Source organism: Centroberyx affinis, unplaced genomic scaffold (assembly GCF_046629955.1).
Source record: "Centroberyx affinis isolate AG114_WGS23_722 - 3 ecotype Tasmania unplaced genomic scaffold, CSIRO-AGI_Caff_v1 ptg001276l_1, whole genome shotgun sequence".
NCBI lineage: Eukaryota > Metazoa > Chordata > Actinopteri > Beryciformes > Berycidae > Centroberyx > Centroberyx affinis.
In genome coordinates, this window is record NW_027279785.1 from 43,456 (window position 1) to 65,000 (window position 21,545).

The window sequence follows — 21,545 nt, forward strand, 5'->3', positions numbered from 1 at the left end:
CTGAGATCAGGAGCGTTTCTCCCACACAGTCAGCAGGCTGAATAATATCATGCATGTAAGCTGAAGCTAAAGTAGAATCTATACGATTATATCATATCGCCGTTTATGTCGATGCATATGCGCGAGCTCAGTCCACCTGAAGCCCCTCTGTTCTGTCGGGGGAGAGAGAGACACAAACAAGCATAGAGGTTTCATCACACCGAGGGCTTACTGCCAACCTTCCCGAAGTTTCCCGGGGCCACGGTTCCGGCCGGTGCCGCTAGCCGGGCGCCGATTTGTTCCCGATGATCCAGCCGAGATTTTGGCCGGGGTCCCGACGACGATGCGCATGTTAGCATAGCAGCATCGACTCGAGTTAAGGTCGAGCATTCAGACCCTCAGGAAAATGACCCTCCATATTTTATTCTCAGTGGTGTAATGTAACAAAGTAATAATACTTTGTTACAGTAGTTAAGTATTTTTTGGGAGTATCTGTACTTTACTTGAGTATTTATATTTCTGTCAACTTCCACTTTTACTCCACTACATTTCCTAAATAAAATGTATACTTTTCCTCTGATTCATTTCCCCTAAGCATCTTTGTTACTCGTTTCTACAAAATAAAATCGGAAGAAACATTTCTTTGTTTCAGTTGATGTTGTCATTGCTGAAGTTGTTCCATCAACTCTTTAACACATTAAAACTATTGTGCCAGAAAATAGAATTGATCGCTTATGCAGCGTTAACGTTGTTGTTTGGTGATATTGATTTCACAACACAGAAACAGACAGGAGACGATCTGATCAATTAGTAGACGTTTAATGATGCATCATTGGAAAAAACAACATGAACAGTCAGTGAGGCTAGTCTCTCTGCACTGAGAGAGACTAGTATAGTCAGTTGCATAATTACAGACAGTATGTCCACACTCAGTAATCATTGTATTGCAACACATGACTATTACATGAGAAGAGAGAATCAAAGAAATAGAGAAATTATCCCGTCAAGTCAAGTTAATTTACATAGCCCTTTGTCAGGAGCATGTCTCAGAGGACTTTACAGAGAATGTAGGTCGAACTAAACACACTACAAACTCAGTAATTCAGTATGACTAAACAGATTTTTAAAGTTAAACTAAAACTATTTTAAACTTAAACCCCATGATTACAATCAAAAAGATAAAATTAAAACTTGAAAAGATGAAACTTAAACTTGGAATTTAAACAATATTTAAACTAGAATTTAATCAAAAATTACCTTTATATCCAAACTAAGACTCAGATTTAATCAATAACTACCTTCATATTAATCAATAGCTACCCCTTTTCCCTCCCTTTAGTCCTGTAAAGAACTAAGGCTGGCGTTACACGGTGAAACTTTCTCACACAACCTGGTTGGGTTAGAGGGTTTTGCCGGGTTAGGGTTAGGCTGGCTTTACACGGTGAAACTTACACGCAACTTTAGTTGGTTGAAACTCAGGTGAAACTAAGTTGCAGTTGAGTTGCATGGTCTAAAGGCCTCTGCAACGCACTTGAAACTTGTCTGAAACTCAGCCGCAACAGTTGCAAAACTCTCAACTTTGTGGAACTAGTTTCACGCAACTGCCAATCAAAACGCTTATAAAGTGTCAGAGGATGACATCAAACAGCTGAGCCATGTCAACAAACGTGAGCTAGGCAAACTACCGTTGATGTGGTATCATTTCTACCGATTTCAGCTGATTGATTTTAACTCGACAACGGCTTATCACCAGTGGATTTTATGTCCATGGAAATATATTTCAGTAGAGTCTGAAGAGTTTAAAAGGCTTGTCTGGGAGTAAAAGGGCTTTTTTATTTCTAACATTAATGGATGCTGGTGCATAAGGATACCATGCTCAGAATAGGTTGTGTATGAAGGAGAAATCTCTTATTAAAAAACAATAAAAATAGAGAATCTGTCCAGCACATGCAAGAAAATGACAATAAATGGATTGTCGTCACATGAATCACTGCAACTTTGATGAAACTCAGTTGCATACAACCAAGTTGTGTGAGAAAGTTGCAGCGTAGTTGCACTGTGTAACTCCGGCCAAACAATCCTCTGTCAGGTCGTCTGTGTGACCCAGAGATTGTGACCAAAACACCCAGAGGGAAGGGAACAACTTCAGTACCTTATCTGATCAGTGAAGCCAAAAGTTTGAAACTTATTAGATTAAAGTTCAAACATGACATTAATCATCTCATCTAGGGCCACAGAATGATAAGAGGGTGGACGACCTTCAGACTGTCAGGACCAGACAACCACAAGTCAAAGGGGGGAGGTGTAAGAGCGACACTGTGTGATGTCATAAGGGACTTTGTGATGTCATAAGGGACTTCACTTCTCATTTCAGCTGACAGTTAGAAAACACTCATCAACCAGAGGATCGGCAATGAGCAGAAAGTCACCATCACACCGATCTTGGATCTGGATAGTAAAATGAAGTTATTCTGAATTAAACCAAAAGATAAAAACAATCCTCCTCATACATATCCAGACAGGCGTCTAGATGACCAGGGAGGTGGAAGATCTCTGTAGTCTTCATTGTACTTCTTCACCAATCATATTCTCAGGTGGCCACACTCCACTGCAAATAAAACACAAATAGACACATTTTTCACTCAGATCATCTGCTAATCATAATGCAAAGCATACAATGTAAGAGCGTTCTCTTAATTGGATGTGTATCTTTTTAGTGAATATAAATATTCTATAATTTTTACCTCTTCCTTCTTGAATTAAACTACATGATTAACCCCACCCACCACAAACCTCTCCTACAGACTCAGGAGGAAGTGGCTGCACACAACTCCTCCCATTCACAGAACAAGTCTTTGCTATTTTGGACAGTGCCAATAAGGCAGCAATCACATATTGCCTATGCTGTTAGAGGAAAGAGAAGTCAACATGTGTTCAGTTCATAAACTGCAGGTGCCGGTCAACCAAGAGAGGCCAGAGCGTTATGAGACCGATGACTTCAATCAGCTCATCCTCTGTTTTCCCTGGTGAGGCTGAGCCAGTTGTTGCTTCACCAGTTTGGGCCTCCTGCCATAGAGCTGCACTATGAACGTGTCTCTAATCCAAGTACCACCTACCCTTTATTCAATATTTTTATACTATAAACACTCATATATGAATGCTGTATATGTGCTTTATTTTAGTATCAATTTAAATGTGATGTTACCTTTTCATTATAGGATGTTGGAGACTTGGTTCCTATATGGATCGTTTTGATCCTTGTAGCCCTGGTTTGTGATCCATGCATTAATGGTGTCAACATCTGTCGTTGTCATGACACCCTTGCCTTCGAGCAAGTCAGACCATTGGTCTACCATCTTTGTACAGTGTTGCTGAAAACTTTTTTCAAAAACGTTAAGCCTGGTTTTACTCTTCTGGCTGTTCTGAAAGTCCTTGAAGTTCTTGGTGCTATCCAACTTGAATCTGACCATTGCTCCAAGGATTGTCAGTTTGAATGTGCCCACAACATCATCCTTGCTTATGGCAGTAGCCAAGCTTGATCTGAACGCTTTTGATTTTGTACTGGGAAACTCTCGATGTACCTCTTGTGGCACATAAACAGTTGGAAGTTCACGGCCATGATATTTGTGCACATTAGGAATCAGGTTGGTATCCAGAGGAGATGACTTTGTTGCCACTTCAAGCATGGCTGCAGCTAATTTGCCATTCTGGTTCAATTTTCTAGCTTCCAATATACTACTCACTGGTGGTTGGTGATCTGCATTGACGAATTTCCCAATTCCTGGATTTTTAACTCTATATTTTATCCAATCTGCATAGCGTTCTATTTTTCCAACCTCTTTCTTAAGCACCGTTTTGTTTTCTTTTATGATCTTTTTTGGTCCAGCTCCCTCTGCCATATACCAGTCTCCTCCTCTGATAGCTTCAGTCCACACTTTGCGCTTGACGAAAGGCTCCCATTGGCCCGGGTGTCTGAGGAGAGTGTCGGCCTCCACAGATCGGAGGCGGCCTGCTTCCAAAGCGATCTCTTCTTCACTGGCCTCTGGTTTCATGCCTCGTGCCAAAGCGTGAAACAGGCAGCTCTTGTCTTCGCCGGCTACGCTCACTGTCTGGTTATTGATGTGCACATCGTAATGGCCATCTGGGTATTGGGCACTCTTTGGTCTGTAGATCAGTGTCACAGTTTGACTGGCAGGTTTAGTGCCTGGGTTCAGCTCCTGCATTTTGGTAAGTTTGCCCTGGCTGTCCTCTGTTAGGATGACAACCTTAGTGCCAGTGGTTTCTGACAGGACTCTGATATCGAGAATGGTACCCGCCGTTGTTGAGTTCCTGATCTTTTCAGCATGTGACTGAGAGTGTTTACCTGCCTCTCCTGCAAGTTTATGTTTAGAATTCGGGTCTCCGGGCATGTATGCAATGTATCTGTTGTTCTGTCCAGCTCTGAGTTTTTCCTCTGTTCTGTTACTCTTTAAGCCAGTTCTCACATAACGGCCAATGATGCCATTTACTTGACCTTGGACACGAGAAACAAAGTGACTGGAGAACTTCTGGTGGAACACTTCTACCAAAGCTTTGGCCAATAAAGCACTGATGGTGTCAGCTAAATCCTGCTTGAGTTCTTTCAGCATCTCAGTGTCTGAAGCAGACAGCTCATTTACCTTCACTTTCTCTGAAAACCCTTTTTCTTTTTTAAATGTATTCAGCTCTTCATGAAGGTTTGAGAAAAACTTGCTGGAGAGGCTGAGCACTGCACTGATGGCGTCTGCTGCCAGTGCCCCCATGTGGACGGCTTGGATGGCTGTCAGAATTACATTAGTTTTTCCTTTGGCCCCTGCTTTAGCTTTGTTAATCACTGTGGAGAAGGATGAGTTAAGCTTTTTCTGCCAGCTGAGATCCGCATAGAAAGGCTGTGCTGCAGTGTTGCTGAACTCTCTGAAAATGGCCAGCAGTTCACTCTTTCTGTTCTCATCCTGCAGGAGATCAGAAAATTGTTGTTTGTCCTCAAGGTGTGAAAGTATAATGGAGTCTACTAATGCAGCCAAGGGCTCTTTTTCCATGTTGGATTTCACATCATCAACAATTCCCTTTTTTACCTCATTTTCGATGCTCTTTAGTATTTGTGTCAGTATTTCCTTTTCTGCCTTTCCAAATCCATAGGTAATGATTTCCTCTACCATTTTTTTAGCAGTATGTTTTACTGCATTCTTCATATTTGTCTTTGTGACAACACTTAAACCATCTTTAGCCTGTCTGGACAGAAACTTTGGCATCGACTTCAGCTGTTTGCCAAATCCCTTAATTGCCATTTTAGAAGCTTTGAAGCCTTTTGAAACCAGTTTTCCAACTCCAAACCCAATGAGAGATATACCAATAGAAATGGCTTTTTCTATAGCCCATGATTTCCAGCTGAATTCTCCTGTCACCATGGACTCTATGCCGGAGATGCAGTCTGATATTCCTTCGGTGATGAGCCCCATGCCGACTTGAGCTAATGTACCAAATGTAAATGCAGTGAGCAATGCTCCTCCAATAATCTGTAAAACTCCGAGACAGAACACCAGCAGAGCTTCCCATGGGAAACGAGGCTGTTCTTCCACAGCAAAGACATATTTCAGACCTCGACTGTAGAGATTGTAGGCTTCCACTTGGAGATCTTCATCAGCACTCGACACCAGGGAGAAAATTGGTGATTTATTGGCCATTGCATCCCTCCCTCTTTCTTTTATTTCCTCCAGCTTTTTGATGGCCTCACCGATGTTTTTATCAAAGTAACTTAACATGTTGCACTTGGTTGTGAACTGTTTTTCAAGGCTGGTTAGGTTGCTGTTGGCTGAGTCTGGAGAGGACATTTTTACAAACTGCAGACAGACCATGGCTTCCTCACTGAGGTATTTCAGAGACTCCTGTGCCTTCTTTAGATCATCTCTGGCCTTAGTGAGGTAATCTGCCTTCTGCTGCTTTATACTGCAGTACGCATGATTGTAAAAAGCTATGGCTGCCCAACTTTCATCTTGTTTCATGGCTTTTTCAAATAGCCTGCTGCTGATGTCCCATTGTTTTTCACTCAGTGCGATATTCCCAAACTTGATGTAGTGATAAATGCTGGAGCAAGGTGAAGTCTGACTTTGAGACTGACTTTTTGCCAGAGACAAATCAGCTTTCAGGCTCTTTTGCAATTCATTTCTTTTCAACTGGTCAATTTCTTCTGATTTAGTTTGCAGCCATATTCCCCAGAATTCATTCATGATGGAAACAACAGCTCTTCTTTCAACTTCATCTGTGTTCCTGTGGATTTCTTGAAGAGTTTTGCAGTACTCTGAAAACAGATCCTCCCGCAGTTTCAACTCAGCGATGTCGTTCATCATGTGATTTATATTTTCTGCTGCAAGTCTATCCCTTCTGTTCTTAGCTTCCTCCAGAGAAGATACTGCCCCGATGGACTGCTGCAGATGATCGGTGGACATGATTACCTGAGCAGATCCAGGTTTACCTTTGCGTGCGGTTCGGCCAAAAGCCTGGAGTTCCACTCTTGTGTTCTCAGAAAGGAAGGAGAGGATCACAAATAATCCTCCATTGTTGTTCACCTCTTTGGAAACTTTTATGTCTGTGCCACGCCCGGCAAGGTTTGTGGCAACAATGACATCACCAGGAAGCAGCTTCTTATCTATTTTGCTTAAACTGTCTTTGTCACTGCGGCAGTAGAGAATGATTTCACCTGGGATGCTGCTTTTCAGCTCTTCGTAGATATCTTTGGCTTCGTTGATAGTCTCACAGATCACCAAGGCTGCTCTTCCATTTCTGTATGAACTTGGGGAAATTTGAGCCATAACCACACGTTTGATTTCAGATTTCCACTCTTCAACTGAAGTCTTCAGAGTACCTTTGACCTCAAATAACTTCCTCCTGTTGAATGTTGGCATTTTGCAGGCAGAGAGATTTGGATATAGGTCCTGCAAAAATAGAATGTCTGTTTTGCTTCCAAGTGTCCCCGTTGTTCCATATATTTTCCCATGGTACTTTTCAAAAAAGGAGATGTTAGAAACGTAGTTTGTCACTGTTGAAACTGTGCTCAGTTTGATTTGGTGTTTAATCTCAACAAACTGCTGCAGACCATCACCCCATTTCTTGTTCAGTTCTATGATTCCAGTGGATCTGAAGTCCACCGGACAGACACTGTCATTTTCTACAACATATTCCCGTCCTTGCTTCAGTCTCATTGCCAGAAATGCATTCTGGACCCACACTGACACTTTCTTCTCTATCAGACTTCTCAGGAATCCTGGGATGCTGATTTTGTCTTTATTGTTTGTACATGGGGTGTACTGAATCTTTGCTGATATTAATTCTGCAATGGGCTTGATGAGAATTTCCTCTGAATCATAGAGAGGACAACACAAGCCTTCTTCCAAAACAAGGAATGTAAGGTCTGGAATGTCCTGGTTGCTGTATGGGCTGGGCTTTCTAAGACAGAGCAATCCGTTGTCATCTAAAGTGTAAACAGTGAAACCATAGGGGACATAGTCCTCAATTTCATGGAAAAAATCCACCACAGCATCCTGACTCACAGTTTTCAGTTTTGTAAAAAGTTCATCTTTTTTACTTCTACAGAAATCCTCTGTAAATCCTTTTGGCACAATGTTGGATTCTTCAGCAATGTGTAAAATGTCCATTGGGTCTTGAATTTCAGCTTCCTCTGTGTCAATTGAGTCAAATATGGCCTTGAAGAATGAAACAGGGGGACCCTGTACAAATGTCTGCTGTCCTGTAGACAGGAAGCCGTACTGGCTTACCTGGCCCCAGATCATGGTCAGAATAATGTTCAGGTGCTGCATGGAGACCATGGGGCTGGACAGGTAGGTCAGCTGCACTCCCTGGTCCAGCAGCAATGAGTCCACTTCATCGATGATGATGCACTGATAGCTGCGATCAGGCCTCACATCCTTCATCTCAAATATCTGGCGCAGGTGATCTGCAGCGAAGGCTTCGATAGTTCCGTAGACCACATCCTTCTGGTAGCATTCTTTTCGATCTTCATCTTTGGTTTTATTTGTGTTTGTGTCAGCTGTGATGTCAAAGTACAAGTAGAAGTTGGTCCATTCTTCTGCATCTCTTTGACATAACACAGAAGAGCTGGACACCACATCTACTTTTTCACCCCTAAGCACACGCAGCACTGCAAACATTGCTATGACACAAGATTTCCCTTCTCCAGTGCCCATCTCCAGCAGTTTTCCAGTGTCAGACAAGGCCAAGAGGCACCAGCTTATCATTTGAGTGGCTCTGGGCCACCACTTCCTTTCAGCCTTGTGCAGATGTACAGCGTTGCATAAGACTGCCAGGATCTCCTGAAGGTCTTCTGTGTCTGTGCTGTGACTCAGATTCCTGGCTCGCTTTACATCTGCGTGGTTTTTAATTTCACCTGTTTTAATCAGGTTTGTGACATGATTTACTACACAGTATGATTTGCTCAGTGTTGGTTCATCAATGTCTTTCATCTGCCTTATTTCATCAAAAAGAGTGTCAATGTTTTTTACTTTCTCAGCTTTGAGGCTCTTTTCTAAATGCTGGATCAGATTCTCAGTTCCAGATGAATCTAAGAGCTGAAGGAGAGACTGGTTGTTCTCATCTGTCCACTTGGAAGAAACCTGATATGTTGCCATCAAATGTAAAATCTTCATGATGGAAATACAGCCTTCATCGAGATGATGGTCAGTTAATGCTCCAAGGAGGTCTAAGGCCTCTACTGGTGACCAAAGTTTTTGCTCAAGACTTGAAACCATCTGGAAGACTTCTTTTGTAGTAGTTGATGCTTGGAATTGCACTGCACAGGCAAATAAAATCTCCAAACACCATTTGCCTGCAGGAGATGCCCTGTTTTTCTCAGCGTCTGTTTCTCTAGTAACCACTCTCAGCAGATTCTCAAGAAAGGTCAGAACAAAGACCTCATTAGAAGGAAATCCCTTTCCATGAATTTTCTGTGAGCTGGTGACAAATTTATTGCCAGTGTTTGCGTCATTCTTCATGTTGGTGTGGAGCACCTGAAAAAGAGACTTAATAAATCCCTGTCTCAGTTCCATATCCTCACTGTGAAATTTACCCATGAGGCTTTGCAGGATCTCTGCAGCAAACACCAGGCCATCATTGTCCTTGAGCCTTGAAAGTTCCAGATTATGGGAAGCACTGAGACTTCTTTCTTCAATGAGAAGTCCACGACTCGGCTGAGGGTTTCCTGTTTCCATCACCTCTAAGCCGTATTGAAAGTAATCAGAGACAAAGTCGTCCATGGTGCCAAACACAATGTCTGCTTTATAGACGTCCCTGTGTAATGCATTAGTCTTCTTCATGTTTGTGTTGACAGAAATTCCAAGGTGCTTGTAGAAGTCAGACCACTCCTTAGTTTGCTCCTCTGAGCGAGCTTCAGAGCTTAGCACAATGTCCAGTTGGTTTCCCATGCAGACTTGTGTGGCTGCAAACATGGCTGTGACACATGGGTCCTCTTCCACACCAAACAGTTCTAGCCCTCCACTCTTCTCAGTCAGCACCAACGCACACCACCTCAGCATCTGCTTCACTGTGGGCCACCAGCCTTTTGTGTCGAAAACCGCTTTGCAGACCTGAGACAGAGACTTCTGGATGTCATCTGCATCCAAGTTTACACCTTTAAAGGAATCTTTCATAAATGGTGCATCTTTTGGGGCATTTTCTGAATATTGCAGGACGCCAGTGGTAATGTTTTTTATCATATCAATCACACAATCATCCAATTTCCTGAACATTTTTAATTCAGCTAGAGCTGCAACTAGACTGCTCTCATCTTGCTTTCTGAGAGACGTTTGGAAATCCTGTTGGAATCTGTCAGGGCCAGCGAAGTCAAGAGCCTGGATGAGAGAGCGTCCGGAGTCATCCGTCCACTCTGGTGACATGTCATACACTTGTACCAACGTAAGCACTTCAGTTATTGGAGCATCCTCTTTATATTTCAGTGACAGCGCTTTGAGCAGAGCCACTGCCTCTGTTGGGGTCCATTGGTTTGTTTGCACAAGTCTGAGGAGCATTTCAGTGGATTCTGAGTGGGTTTCCTTGCCATTTAGATGTGTGAGTGCGGATAAGAGAAGCTTCAAGCACTGGATTTCCATCTTTAAAATGAACACAGAGGCTCTCTCAACTGTGTTCTGCAGTGATGGTATGAGGTTGCCGAGGAATTCTATCAGAAAGAGATCCTCAGTGGAAAGCTCATCCTCAGCCCAGTTTTTGGCTATGAGGGCAGCATCAGTGTCAGAGCTTCCATAGTCATTGAAAAACTTCACAAGGTTCAGATACAGGGCTTGAGTCAGCAGGAAACTCTCACAAACATTACATGCTGATTGGCTGATGGACCCCACCAGGGACTGCACATGATTGGAGATGCTTTGCAGGGAAACTCCCTCAGATCTCTCCAGAGACAGAGCACACAGCTCTGTGATGAACACTTGAGTGTGCTGCAGAGTGCTGAAGGATGGAAGAGCACCGATCCATTCATCAAACAGAAGTTTGTCCAGGGCCGACAGGATGTTCCCCAGCTGATCAGCTGTCAGCTGAGTGAGACTGAGCTTTGGAAGTGGGATGCTGCATTTTGATGAGAGGATTTCTAGAAGCTCATCACTGTCACTGTCTGATTCATAGTTTGCCTCAAACTCATCCAGATGGCTTATTAGAACTTCTTGCTTGGACTCACATTCCTCTGAAATGTCGCTCAGTTGTTTCTCTTTCTGCTCTTTGGCTTGTTGGAGTGACTCTTGTAGTCTTTGATTCAGTTCTTCTTGTCTCTTCTTCTCTTCAGCCTCTCTTGCCCTTTGCTGTTCTTCTTTCATCTTTCGCTCCTCTTCTCTTCTCCTCTCCTCCTCTCTCCTCTGTCTTTCCTCTTCTCTTCTCCTCTCCTCCTCTCTCCTCTGTCTCTCCTCTTCTCTTCTCCTCTCCTCCTCTCTCCTCTGTCTCTCCTCTTCTCTTCTCCTCTCCTCTTCTCTCCTCCGTCTCTCCTCTTCTCTTCTCCTCTCCTCCTCTCTCCGTCTCTCCTCTTCTCTTCTCCTCTCCTCCTCTCTCCTCCGTCTCTCCTCTTCTCTTCTCCTCTCCTCCTCTCTCCTCATATTCTCTTGATCCCTTATTGGTTTATTAAAGCAATAGTCACACTCGTACAAATTATTGTGGCCAACTGGTCTGTAGTATTCACCTCCATTGAACACATGTACATGCCGCCCATGAACAGTACTTTGGTATAAATCTGAGAAGGACTTGCATGGAGGCAGGACTTCATTACACTTGCAGCATCTCAGGTTGTTGCCCATGTTACTTTCTGATGGTACTTTGTTCCCCATTTTTGAAGAATTCTTCAGCAGCTAAGTGGAGATTTTCATGCGCAACCTGTGTTTTCCTGAAAGATAAAAAGTATACATTGCAATGACTTTATGTTAACTTATAACAGGAACTCCTGCTGCTGTTTTGATTGTTGGTTGCTAGAAAAACAGAGTAGTCAACTAAAAAATAAGACAACAGTTATGTAAGTAACAATTTCAATCAATAACAGATTGCATTTCTTTAAATTTTAGATTTTGACATTGTTTTCAAAATTACATTACTTTCAGTGTTATGAAACGCCCTGGTCCTGAAATGCATCTCTCTGAGGTTCTACAGTATTTTAAAATATAGAATTCAAAATATATAGTCACCAAAATATGAAAAGAGTCAATACTATGGATGACATGGGACTTATTATCTTTAAAGGAATAGTTCACCCAAAAATGAAAATTCAGTCATTATCTACTCACCCCCATGCCGATGGAAAGTCAGGTGAAGTTTCTTAGTCCACAAAACAGTCCTGGAAAACAGTGTTGCAGTATTCTCCTAAAGAACCGTAGTTGCTGGGGACTTGTTTTAAAACGTATAAAAACAACAGAAAAAAAAAAAAACGTAAAATGGCTCCATACAGCTCGTCCGGCGTAATCCAAGTCTCCGGAAGCCCCGAGATCCCAAGCTGACTTGAAAAGATGTAATTTACACCCTTTTTTTAGCTGAAATCTTCACTGTAGCCGCTGAGCTCAAAGCCATGTTCACGTTAGCCTGAACCTCGTCTGAAGTGGAGCACGAGCTGGAAGGAGCGGACATGCTCCGCTAGACGAGATCAACGAGAACTCGCGATCTCTCCGTACCTCCGTGTTTACACTGCTACCCGGAAGCTAGCGTCACACACAACAGAGAGAGCTCTGCTGAAGTGACTCTGTTGGATCTAACGTTACATTTTCGGTCTTTGATCTGTTACCTAACTGTAGCTTCTTTCAATAGCGCCAATGACGTCTTTTCAAGTCAGCTTGGGATCTCGGGGCTTCCGGAGACTTGGATTACACCGGACGAGCTGTATGGAGCCATTTTATGTTTGTTTTTCGGTTGTTTTTTTTAATACGTTTTAAGACAAGTCCCCAGCAACTTCGGTTGTTTAGGAGAATGCTGCAACGCTGTTTTGATGTGAAGCTCCAGGACTGTTTGTGGACTAAGAAACTTCACCCGACTTTCCATCGGCATGGGGGTGAGTAGATAATGACTGAATTTTCATTTTTGGGTGAACTATTCCTTTAATATCATTTATGATATGATCATATTCTGGCAGGAGCAGGGCCTCATTCATGAAACATGCGTGTCTAGGAATGTTTCCACAAACATTTCGGCATTCATGTTTTTTTCATAGTTGAATTTCTTCTGTGCAATCAAAATCTACATCTGAACAAGCGTGAATTCGCAATAGCTACGACCACATACGCACATGCATACACGTGTGGGGAAATTTTTGTGGACCAACCAACCAACCGACCAACCAACAGAGCGAGCTATAGAGCTGCTGGTCGCAGCTAAAAATCTACATCTGAAGGTGTATACACTGAAGAGGTTTCTACTTAGAATACTTTATTCTTCATGCAAAATAAATTTAAGTAGTTACATATTAACAACAACATGTTATACAATTATAGGCCTAAATAGGCTATTGATTAAGGCTGTCATGATTATGAAATTTGGGTTTACTGATAATTTTAAGGATAATAACCGCAGTGAATGTTGTTACCGCGTGTGTGTGAGTGGGGTTTGACAGCTCTGTCACTCTTTCCCCACACCTTTAACTCCCACTAACCCTACAGTGCTCCATCATAATATGCCTGCTGTTATAGAAACAGTCGGTAGCATAAATTGCAACTTGAAGGTATTCAAGATACAACACGATTTAACATGCTTACATATAATGTGATTTGGCATAATAGGTTGAGAGATACTAGCCAGTCGGTGTAGGTTTCAACGTTTTTCAAAAAGGGCGAGAAAAATATACATGACTGCTTTTCACAAAAAAATGAAAGTGATAAATTATGTAAAGGTTTAAAAACACTTCACTGTGATACAGACGATGATGGAAATTTTTCTTTTGGATTTTTGGTGACAGTTAAAGGTCCCATATTCTCCACTGTCCAGAGGTTTTTTTTGTGTCTTGAGGTCCATTCGAAGCTGTGTGTGTGGTGTCATGAACCAAAAACTCTCTCAATCCATTTCTCCACGTTCATTTTCCAGCATCTCTCTGAGCCTTACCAAGAACAGGCCGTTTCTGTCTCTGTGTCTTTAAGGCTCATTAATATTAACGACCCCTCCGTTCCGATCGGCTAACCGTTTCCAGAGTGAAACGTGAGACGCCGCGACCCGGCGGCTACAGGTAGGGAAAACTCTCCGGTAATAAACGATGACAACTGTTCAACCGCTTTGAAAAAAACACTTTGTTAGTCTATTATTTCTTACAAAAATGATAATGAGCGAACCTTTGTGACGCCACAAAGTTACGGAAGTCCAAACGGCTCGTTTAGAGGCTCGCTGCACTAATATGGATTGTGTGGATTTAGTTGGCGACCGTGCGTTTTGATACTTTCACCATGTTTATATAGACCATCCAACTCCTTTATCATCAAAGAGGCAAGGGGAGTCCTGTTTTCCATGATATGGGACCTTTAAGTTGCCTAAGTGGCTGGCCGCCAGCCGCTCCGCCCTTTATATGTCCAGTTAACACCAGAAGCCCCTCTGATCTGTCCCTGTTCCTCCCTATACTTCTCCCATTTCTATTTTGAACATTGGCAAAATGGAGTCAGTGTGCAAGTGGGACTTGTCAGGATTGGTTAAACTTGGGTGGCAACATCAAAATCAAGGAGCAGAATAGCTTGTGCAGATTAACATGACGTTGTTCAGTCAATAGCCTCTTTAGACCCCCCCAACTCCAGAAATGGGTACATACTGCAACTAAATAGGGTTGTCAGTTCGGTTGACAGTTCAGTTATTAAGGAGAGTGACAACCGCATTCTACAATCGAACTCACTACCTGAAAAAATCAGGTATTGACACTGAATCCGAGTAGGGTGTAGCAGAACCAGACTTTTTATGGGCCGTAAGGTGAAACACTCGTTACGTTACGTAACATTACCATTGTTAATTTGAAAGAGATGGAGGTAAGTGTTGTGAGACATTCTCAGTTTTCCTATCCAGTCTGTTTCCTCAACATTGCGGTTGTTTCTACCAGTTCTGCGGTCTTCGGCGCAAATGTTGTGGTTAAAACTATCAAGTCCATGCGGTGAAAAAAGAGAATGTGACGCCGCTGTCAGTGGCATCACATACGTCTCATATGCAGATATCTGTTTATAGAGTTTAGCCGAAATGTCGTCTGGACCTAAAAAACTTGTGAAACAATCCGGTCGTAGACGTCGTCTCTCAACTCCGACTCCATTCTCGCGTCTCAAGTCGTTAATCGGACTGTAAACAATGACCGGCTCAGGAAGAGGAAGTCTTGGCCCGGATGTCCGCCGGCTGCACCGGAAACCCCCAAATATTGGCCGACGCCCCCAGAGTCTAATCGTCGTCAGACGGATAGACGATGGGTTCAGAGATTGGTGATTCACTGATTCACGCTAGTATTAGTCAGGTCACCTCCTACAAGTACTTGTCTTTATTGACTCCTCATTAACTTGGAATGTTCATGTAGACTACATCTGCTCCAGAGTCCAGCAGAGAATGCACTTTCTCCGTAGGTTGAGACTCTTTGGTGTCAGACAAAGCATCATGCTTATCTTCTACCGCTCTGTCATTGAAAGTGTTATCAGGTTTGGAATTTGTGCCTGGTTTGGTAGTTTTTCTACACATCTTAGGGCCATAGTCAATCGCCTAGTGAATGTGGCCATGAAAACCATAGGCGTCCGTCAGTACCCCTCCCTCCAAGCAACATATGAGCAGTCTGTAATCAGACTAGCTCTGAAGATAGCCTCCGATCCATCACACATCCTGCGTGGTGAGTACCAGCTCCTACCATCAGGACTTGGTACAGAGTCCCACGGCACAGACGCAACCAATACAAACTATCCTTCATCCCCATCTCCATTAGAGCACTAAACTCAGGGAGGAGATGAAATGACAGTCACCACAGTAGACCACAGTCTCACACTGCATTGCACACAGAAGCACTTTAGTATTAGTCTTGTTGTTTGTATTGTTCTGTTGTCAATATGCTCTTGTTATCTGTATTGCTCTTGCTGTCTGTAGTGCTTTTGTTGTCTCTATTTGCTCTTGTCTGTTTTGCTCTGTTGTCAGTACTGCTCTTGTTGCTTGTACTGCTCTGTCCTGTATGTTGTACTGTACTGTTTTTTAACATTAAGGAGCCCTCTGCCTAAGATGATTTTCCCCTTGAACAGCCGACATGTCACCATAGCTACCTTATAAGTCATAATTACAAAATTGTTACCCCTTAATTTCCAGACTTCTTGTGTCGTTACCCTGTAACTACAGCATTGTTATTTTATTAGTACTCCATAATAACAAACTAGTTACACCGTAATTAGCGGTCTGTAATATAAAGTGTTACCAACTTTTCTATTCAGCTCGCCCCAGACACCAAAGCTACTCTCTTCATTCTGTGAGGACCCTCCCGCTCTGCTGGCTCTGTATGTCTGTGGTCTGGTGGGCGGGGTCATGAGGCTGACTGAGGGGATCTGGGCCCGGCGGACTCCTCGGGCTTAAGAAGCCTTTCGACCATCAGTCTCTCTCTCACTCCTCACCTATCCACACCGCTTTTGTTCTTTTCTTTTGGTTTGATGTAGTGTTGTTATTTAGTTATTTTCCCCTAGTTTATTTAATAAATTATTGTTTTAAATTTTACTTTGGCGTATGGCACCCTCATTGTTACTTCCTCGAGCCAGGTTGTAACATATAGAGGCTTTTGATTAAGGCTGTCATGATTTTTTTGTACTCTCCGTTTCGTACTCAGTTTGTTTTGTTTAACTTTGTCGGCCCAGTTGTAGCATGGTTTAAGTTATACGCCGGAGTATTTGGTTTTTTGATTGTTTTAGTTTGTAGTATGGTTTGTGGTACGCTACTGTTTTTTTTTCGTTGGTTAAGTTGATGCTTTTTCTTTGGGATGTCTGGTATCAGTTGTATGTGCCAATAGTTGGGTTTCAGTTATTTTATGGTGTTGGTGAGGAGAGAGCCATGTCCGGCATCCGCCAGTGCTGGAGATGTTTGTTGGTGGGGACCTGGGTAAGTGTTGCTGTATCGCCGGTGTGTAGACGGGTTTGGGTAGCCTGCTAATTTTGGAGCGTTGTTGTTCATTTCCCCTGTTAGGCATAGCAGTGTTTCCCCTTTGGGTTTTGCTGGTGTCCTTTTGTAGTGTTGTGAAAAATGTGGAAGGAGCAGTTGTCTGGGGAGCATATCCCTGGTCTTGAGAGGGTTGTCGGCTTGCCGATTGCTTTCTCACACCAGCGGGCTATAATGCATAAATACCCGCCACAAGTAGTTACATGAAGAATAGGGGCGTGTTTAGCTAGTTAACTGGGTGGGTAGCTAGTGGGGAAGCTCCATTTGTGTTAGGCTGCCTGGACCATGTCTGCTGGGTGTACTGTAGCTTTGTCTTGGTCTCTTTTTGATTATTGGGTTTCTTGTTGTGGCTACATAGGCTCTGTATGGCTAGTGTTGAGGATTGGGGAATTTTGTCTTGGGTAGACTTTTGAGACTTGATGGCTTTGAATACTGCTAGTGTTGATGGCTTAGAGTTGGTAAGTGGTTATCTGAAGGCTTGGTGCAAGTTGCCTGCTCTTTGTTTGGTAGCATTTTGGTCATGTGCTAGTGTTATCTTGTTTGGGTAACACTGTGTTACCTTGAGTTGCACTGGGTTATGTGCAGCCTTTTGTTTAGCGTTTTGGGTGCTGCTATGGCACTGTAGTTTTGGTATTTGTGTTTGCCAAAGTGTCATTAGGATTACTATCAGTAGTTTGGGTGTCCTACTTTGGAGCAGCTTTGTAGATTCACTGAGCACGACCGTTGGACATTGCAGGTCATAAGATTGAGGTTGTGGCCAGTTTGGTTGAGCAGGGTATGCTGTGTAAGGAGTAGCCTCTTGTCAAGCCTGAAAACCTAGCAGTGAGTTGAAGAACATTGTTGCCGACAGTTTCTCCCACACCTGAAGTGGTGACAGTGTGGGTGTCATCATGGGTGGGTGTCGTCTTTTATGGGTGGGAGTGTTAAGCCTTGTGTTGGTAAGCTGTTTGTCTGGTTTTTGCTGTGCAGTCTCCCTTGTTGCTCTGCCTCTGTTCCTTCAATCGTACAGCCTTGACATTTGCCATATTTAGGGGACAGACAACGTGGTGGTGGCCGTGTTGTCCCATCCCATGAAGCCTAAATGTTATATTGTCTCTGTTTCCTGTGCCGTTCCTCCCTGTCCTGCAAGAAACTGGCCAGGGGAAGGCGGGCTGGAGAATTGAATTTAAATATACAATTTGCTTTGTTTTCGTTGCTACCAGGACTCCTGGTAGGACCCGATTTTTATTGGTGGGGGTGGGGGGGTGGGGGAGACAACCCTCCCGCTCTGTTGTCTGCCAGTCACAATTTTCATTGGCTGTAATGTCTTGTTTACTCAATTGCAGAGAGATAAGGCAGTCTATATCTTCATAAGGTGGTTATAGAATAAATTATTACCAGTTTAATTTTGTGATACAATTAGGGGTTAGCTGAAAAGTGTCAGCTAATTTTTTGCCTAACGTTATCTAGCCAGCTAAATTTCCCCTGTCCAGATCATTTTAACTACCTATTATTAATTGGCAAGCTAAGATTATTTCAGATATTTTTATTTAACATTCATCTGGTTTTGTTAGCTAGCTATGATTAATGTTATGAGACTGGACGAATGTTAAAACTTTCTCTTGCCTAGCGATACAGACTTGCATTTGCCCCTTCCTGCTGTGTTGCTATACGAGTTAGTTGGCTAACATTAGCTGCCTACAGCCAATCGTTTCAGTTGTCGCCTACTGTGATTAGAGTAGCTGTCAAACTACTACCTGACTTGTTGCACCGTATTTGTTTTATTCAAATGTAGCGTACCTAACATTAACAGCTGTCTGTCCGATCGCTTGTTTGAGGTGAGCAGTTAATATTATAAACAGTAAGGTGAACAGAAATTGAATAAAAGCACAGGAATGTCAATGAAGAAGAGAGATCATGTTAACTAACATTTGCTAGAAAGCTTGCTTGCTCATTTTAGTAAACCTTCATGTAACAACACATTATGTAATAACACCGCATTATGTAATAACTCGACAAAATGTAATAAATTTTCACTTCATTATGTAATAACACCTGCATTTTGTAATAATCTGCCGCATTTTGTAATACACAGCCTGAACGCAATATGTAATACATTTACCCGCATTTTGTAATAAATTATTACATATTGCAGTGGTTATTACAAAATATGGGAGTTGCACTTTTTTTTTGATGAAAATGTAATAATATGGTGCATTATGTAATAACCAACCAAAATGGATGTCTTCATTCATAAAAATCGCTATAACAACAATGTTTATTTTATGCATTCTAGCATGAATCATACTGACTCAAAATTCATTTTAAAAAGATACTGTTAGTTCAGTAGATTAGTATCCTTCATTGGTCAAAACTACATTAAGTGTCACTGTATTCCTTAGCTTAATAGAAACTGTACTGGAGGGTTCATAGAGACAAACTGCACGACACTGTTATACTGACACAAACATCTAAGTACTGGTACACACAAATGTCAGGAGACACACACACACACACGCAGCGCAATATGTAATTTTTTACAAAATGCTGGGAAATGTATTACATATTGCGTTCAAGCTGTGTATTACAAAATGCGGCAGATTATTACAAAATGCGGGTGTTATTACATAATGAAGTGAAAATGTATTACATTTTGTCGTGTTATCACATAATGCGTTGTTACACTTCACTTTTGGATATGGTAGCCTAATCTGTATGTTGTTGTTTAATAGATTCAGTAAGTAAGCAGACAGCTGTGTTAGCAGCGTATTGTGATTAAAAATGTTAAAACTGTCCATACATGGTCCTGGTTTGTTGCACCGTGTTTTTTACGGTCTACAGAGTATCCAGCTCTGTAGGTACATGACAAGCCTAGACAGGCTGAACGGCCTGTTCTCAGACATGCTTGACTTCTGATCTGATCTGACCTGATCTGATCTGATCTGTCCAGTCAGCTGCTGGCATGAAGGCAAGAGAGAAAACAGCTGCTGTCACTGTAAGTAGCTACTTACACTGCCATGCCACAGCTTCTTTGTTTATGTGCTCCTGTGGCGTCTCATCACCTTCACTTGCTGTTTGTTGGGAATGAGTTTATATTTTAATAAGGTGTTGCTTCACCAATAACTCTACTTTAACCTGTCCTCCATGTTTGAATCACCAATGCTGTCGAGATGCCATGCACACACTTACACAGCTCAGCTTGTGTTGAACTTGTGTTACAAACAACATCTCAAGAACTGGGAAAAGAAGGTTATCAAACTTTATCAGGATCTAGCAGTAAAAAAGGCCACCAGGATGCTGGGATATATAACAAATAGTATTGAGTATAAATTAAAGGTTATATTGGTGTTAGTCAGACCCCATTTAAAGTACTATGTGTAGTTATGGGCACATTTTTATGTTATATAACATTATCTGTTTTCAGAATCTCATTCCAGCCAGCTTTGTAAAATCAAGATAGAAAACAGGACTGTGAAATATTTCTCTCTCAACTGAAAAAAAAATGGTTTGAGGCTTTTTGCCCAATGTTTTACATTATGAGGATCTAGGTATTGTGCTCTAGCACTAAACAGGACCGACAATACTGTGGGATAGAGTATATCTAGCTAAAACTATTGAGTATAAATAAAAGGAGGTTATAGACAGATGTTGGACATGTCTGGTCTGACCACCTCTAGAGTGAAGTGCTGGGCACTGAACTACAAGAAAGATATCAAATCTGTCAGTGTCTAAAATCTTAATTAAGAGGAAAGGGCTATCTATCTATCTATCTATCTATCTATCTATCTATCTATCTATCTATATCTATTCAGGCTTAACTACAGTCAGACCTAAGGGATCCGAACCACTCAGGACTGACTTTATTGAAGAATAGCAACTTTCCTTAACTTTTTGTTATGGCAAAAGTTGTGAAGAAATAGCACTTAGCAGGCTTAGCAAAAGGAAATTAAGGGTCCATGGTAATATTGGTAAGGTGCAACGCAAGCAAGTTAAGTGTAATATGAAGCATCAGGTAAGACACCGAGTGTGAAAGATAATTCAGCACAATACATTTTTGGCTCTGGATGTCGTCCCTGACCCAAAAGACTGCCAGCCAACAGAAATATCATGTGATGTGTTGACTGTTAAATGGTTAGTGTGTAAACTGAGTAAGGTGCAAATCCATAACGGTGCACTGGGTGCTGGTAAGGAGAGGGAGAAGAGGTGTGTGGCATTTTATTATACCGTATGAAAAACCAGTTTGGGCGGTTAAGTGTGGAAACTCCAGGAGAACAGAACACACTTCCTGTCACTGCTGCACACATCACCACAATAATCACACACACTCTTAAAGAAGGACATGCTAACACACTCAGAGATGTACGTACATACACAAGGACACACACACACACACACACACACACACACACACACACACACACACATATGAGTCAGGGTGGATCAGCACAGCTACCACAAGAGGTACTGTAGAAAGAATTGCCAAGTACAAGCAAAGCACTTGGTCATTATTGCTTAGTGGTAACACTACAGATAGGGGCACTAACATAATCTATATCAATATATAGCCTATATAATCTATAATCTATGAGCTGCCTGCTCATCTTAAAATAGCAAGATTCAAGCAGTGCATGTGAAAACCTTAGACTTAGAAAATGAACAGTTCCAATGTTAAAGGATAAAGCCGGTGTGTTTTAATGCATTTCTTACTGTCAACAAATCTTATGAAAATAACAACATCAACAATGTGTTTGCTCTCCTCCCGTTACTTTCTGACTTCCCACAGGATCCCAGAGAAATTTGACCAAATGTCAGACTTGCCTTGTTTTGCTTTGGTCTTGTAATGACCTGCTTTGATTTTCTTCTCAACCGCATTAAATCCCGGGACCCGCAGTCGGATCCCGCGGGGCTCTAAACCACAGTCCTGATTGGCTGACAGGACCGGTGTCCAAACTGAT

General features: G+C 42.3%; 1 protein-coding gene across 1 annotated transcript in view; it reads right to left on the reverse strand.

Moving 5' to 3' along the window:
- Positions 1–785: 785 nt before the first annotated feature.
- LOC139648960 (uncharacterized) overlaps positions 786–21,545 on the reverse strand; it is a 21,228-nt gene continuing 468 nt past the window's right edge. The window contains exons 2-3 of the mRNA XM_071525236.1: positions 3,185–11,386; positions 786–2,587 (exon numbers count right to left, since the gene is read on the reverse strand). Coding sequence (XP_071381337.1) covers positions 3,192–11,330 — 8,139 coding nt within the window. The 5' untranslated portion in view covers positions 11,331–11,386 and the 3' untranslated portion in view covers positions 786–2,587; positions 3,185–3,191. The remainder of the gene's footprint in view (positions 2,588–3,184; positions 11,387–21,545) is intronic.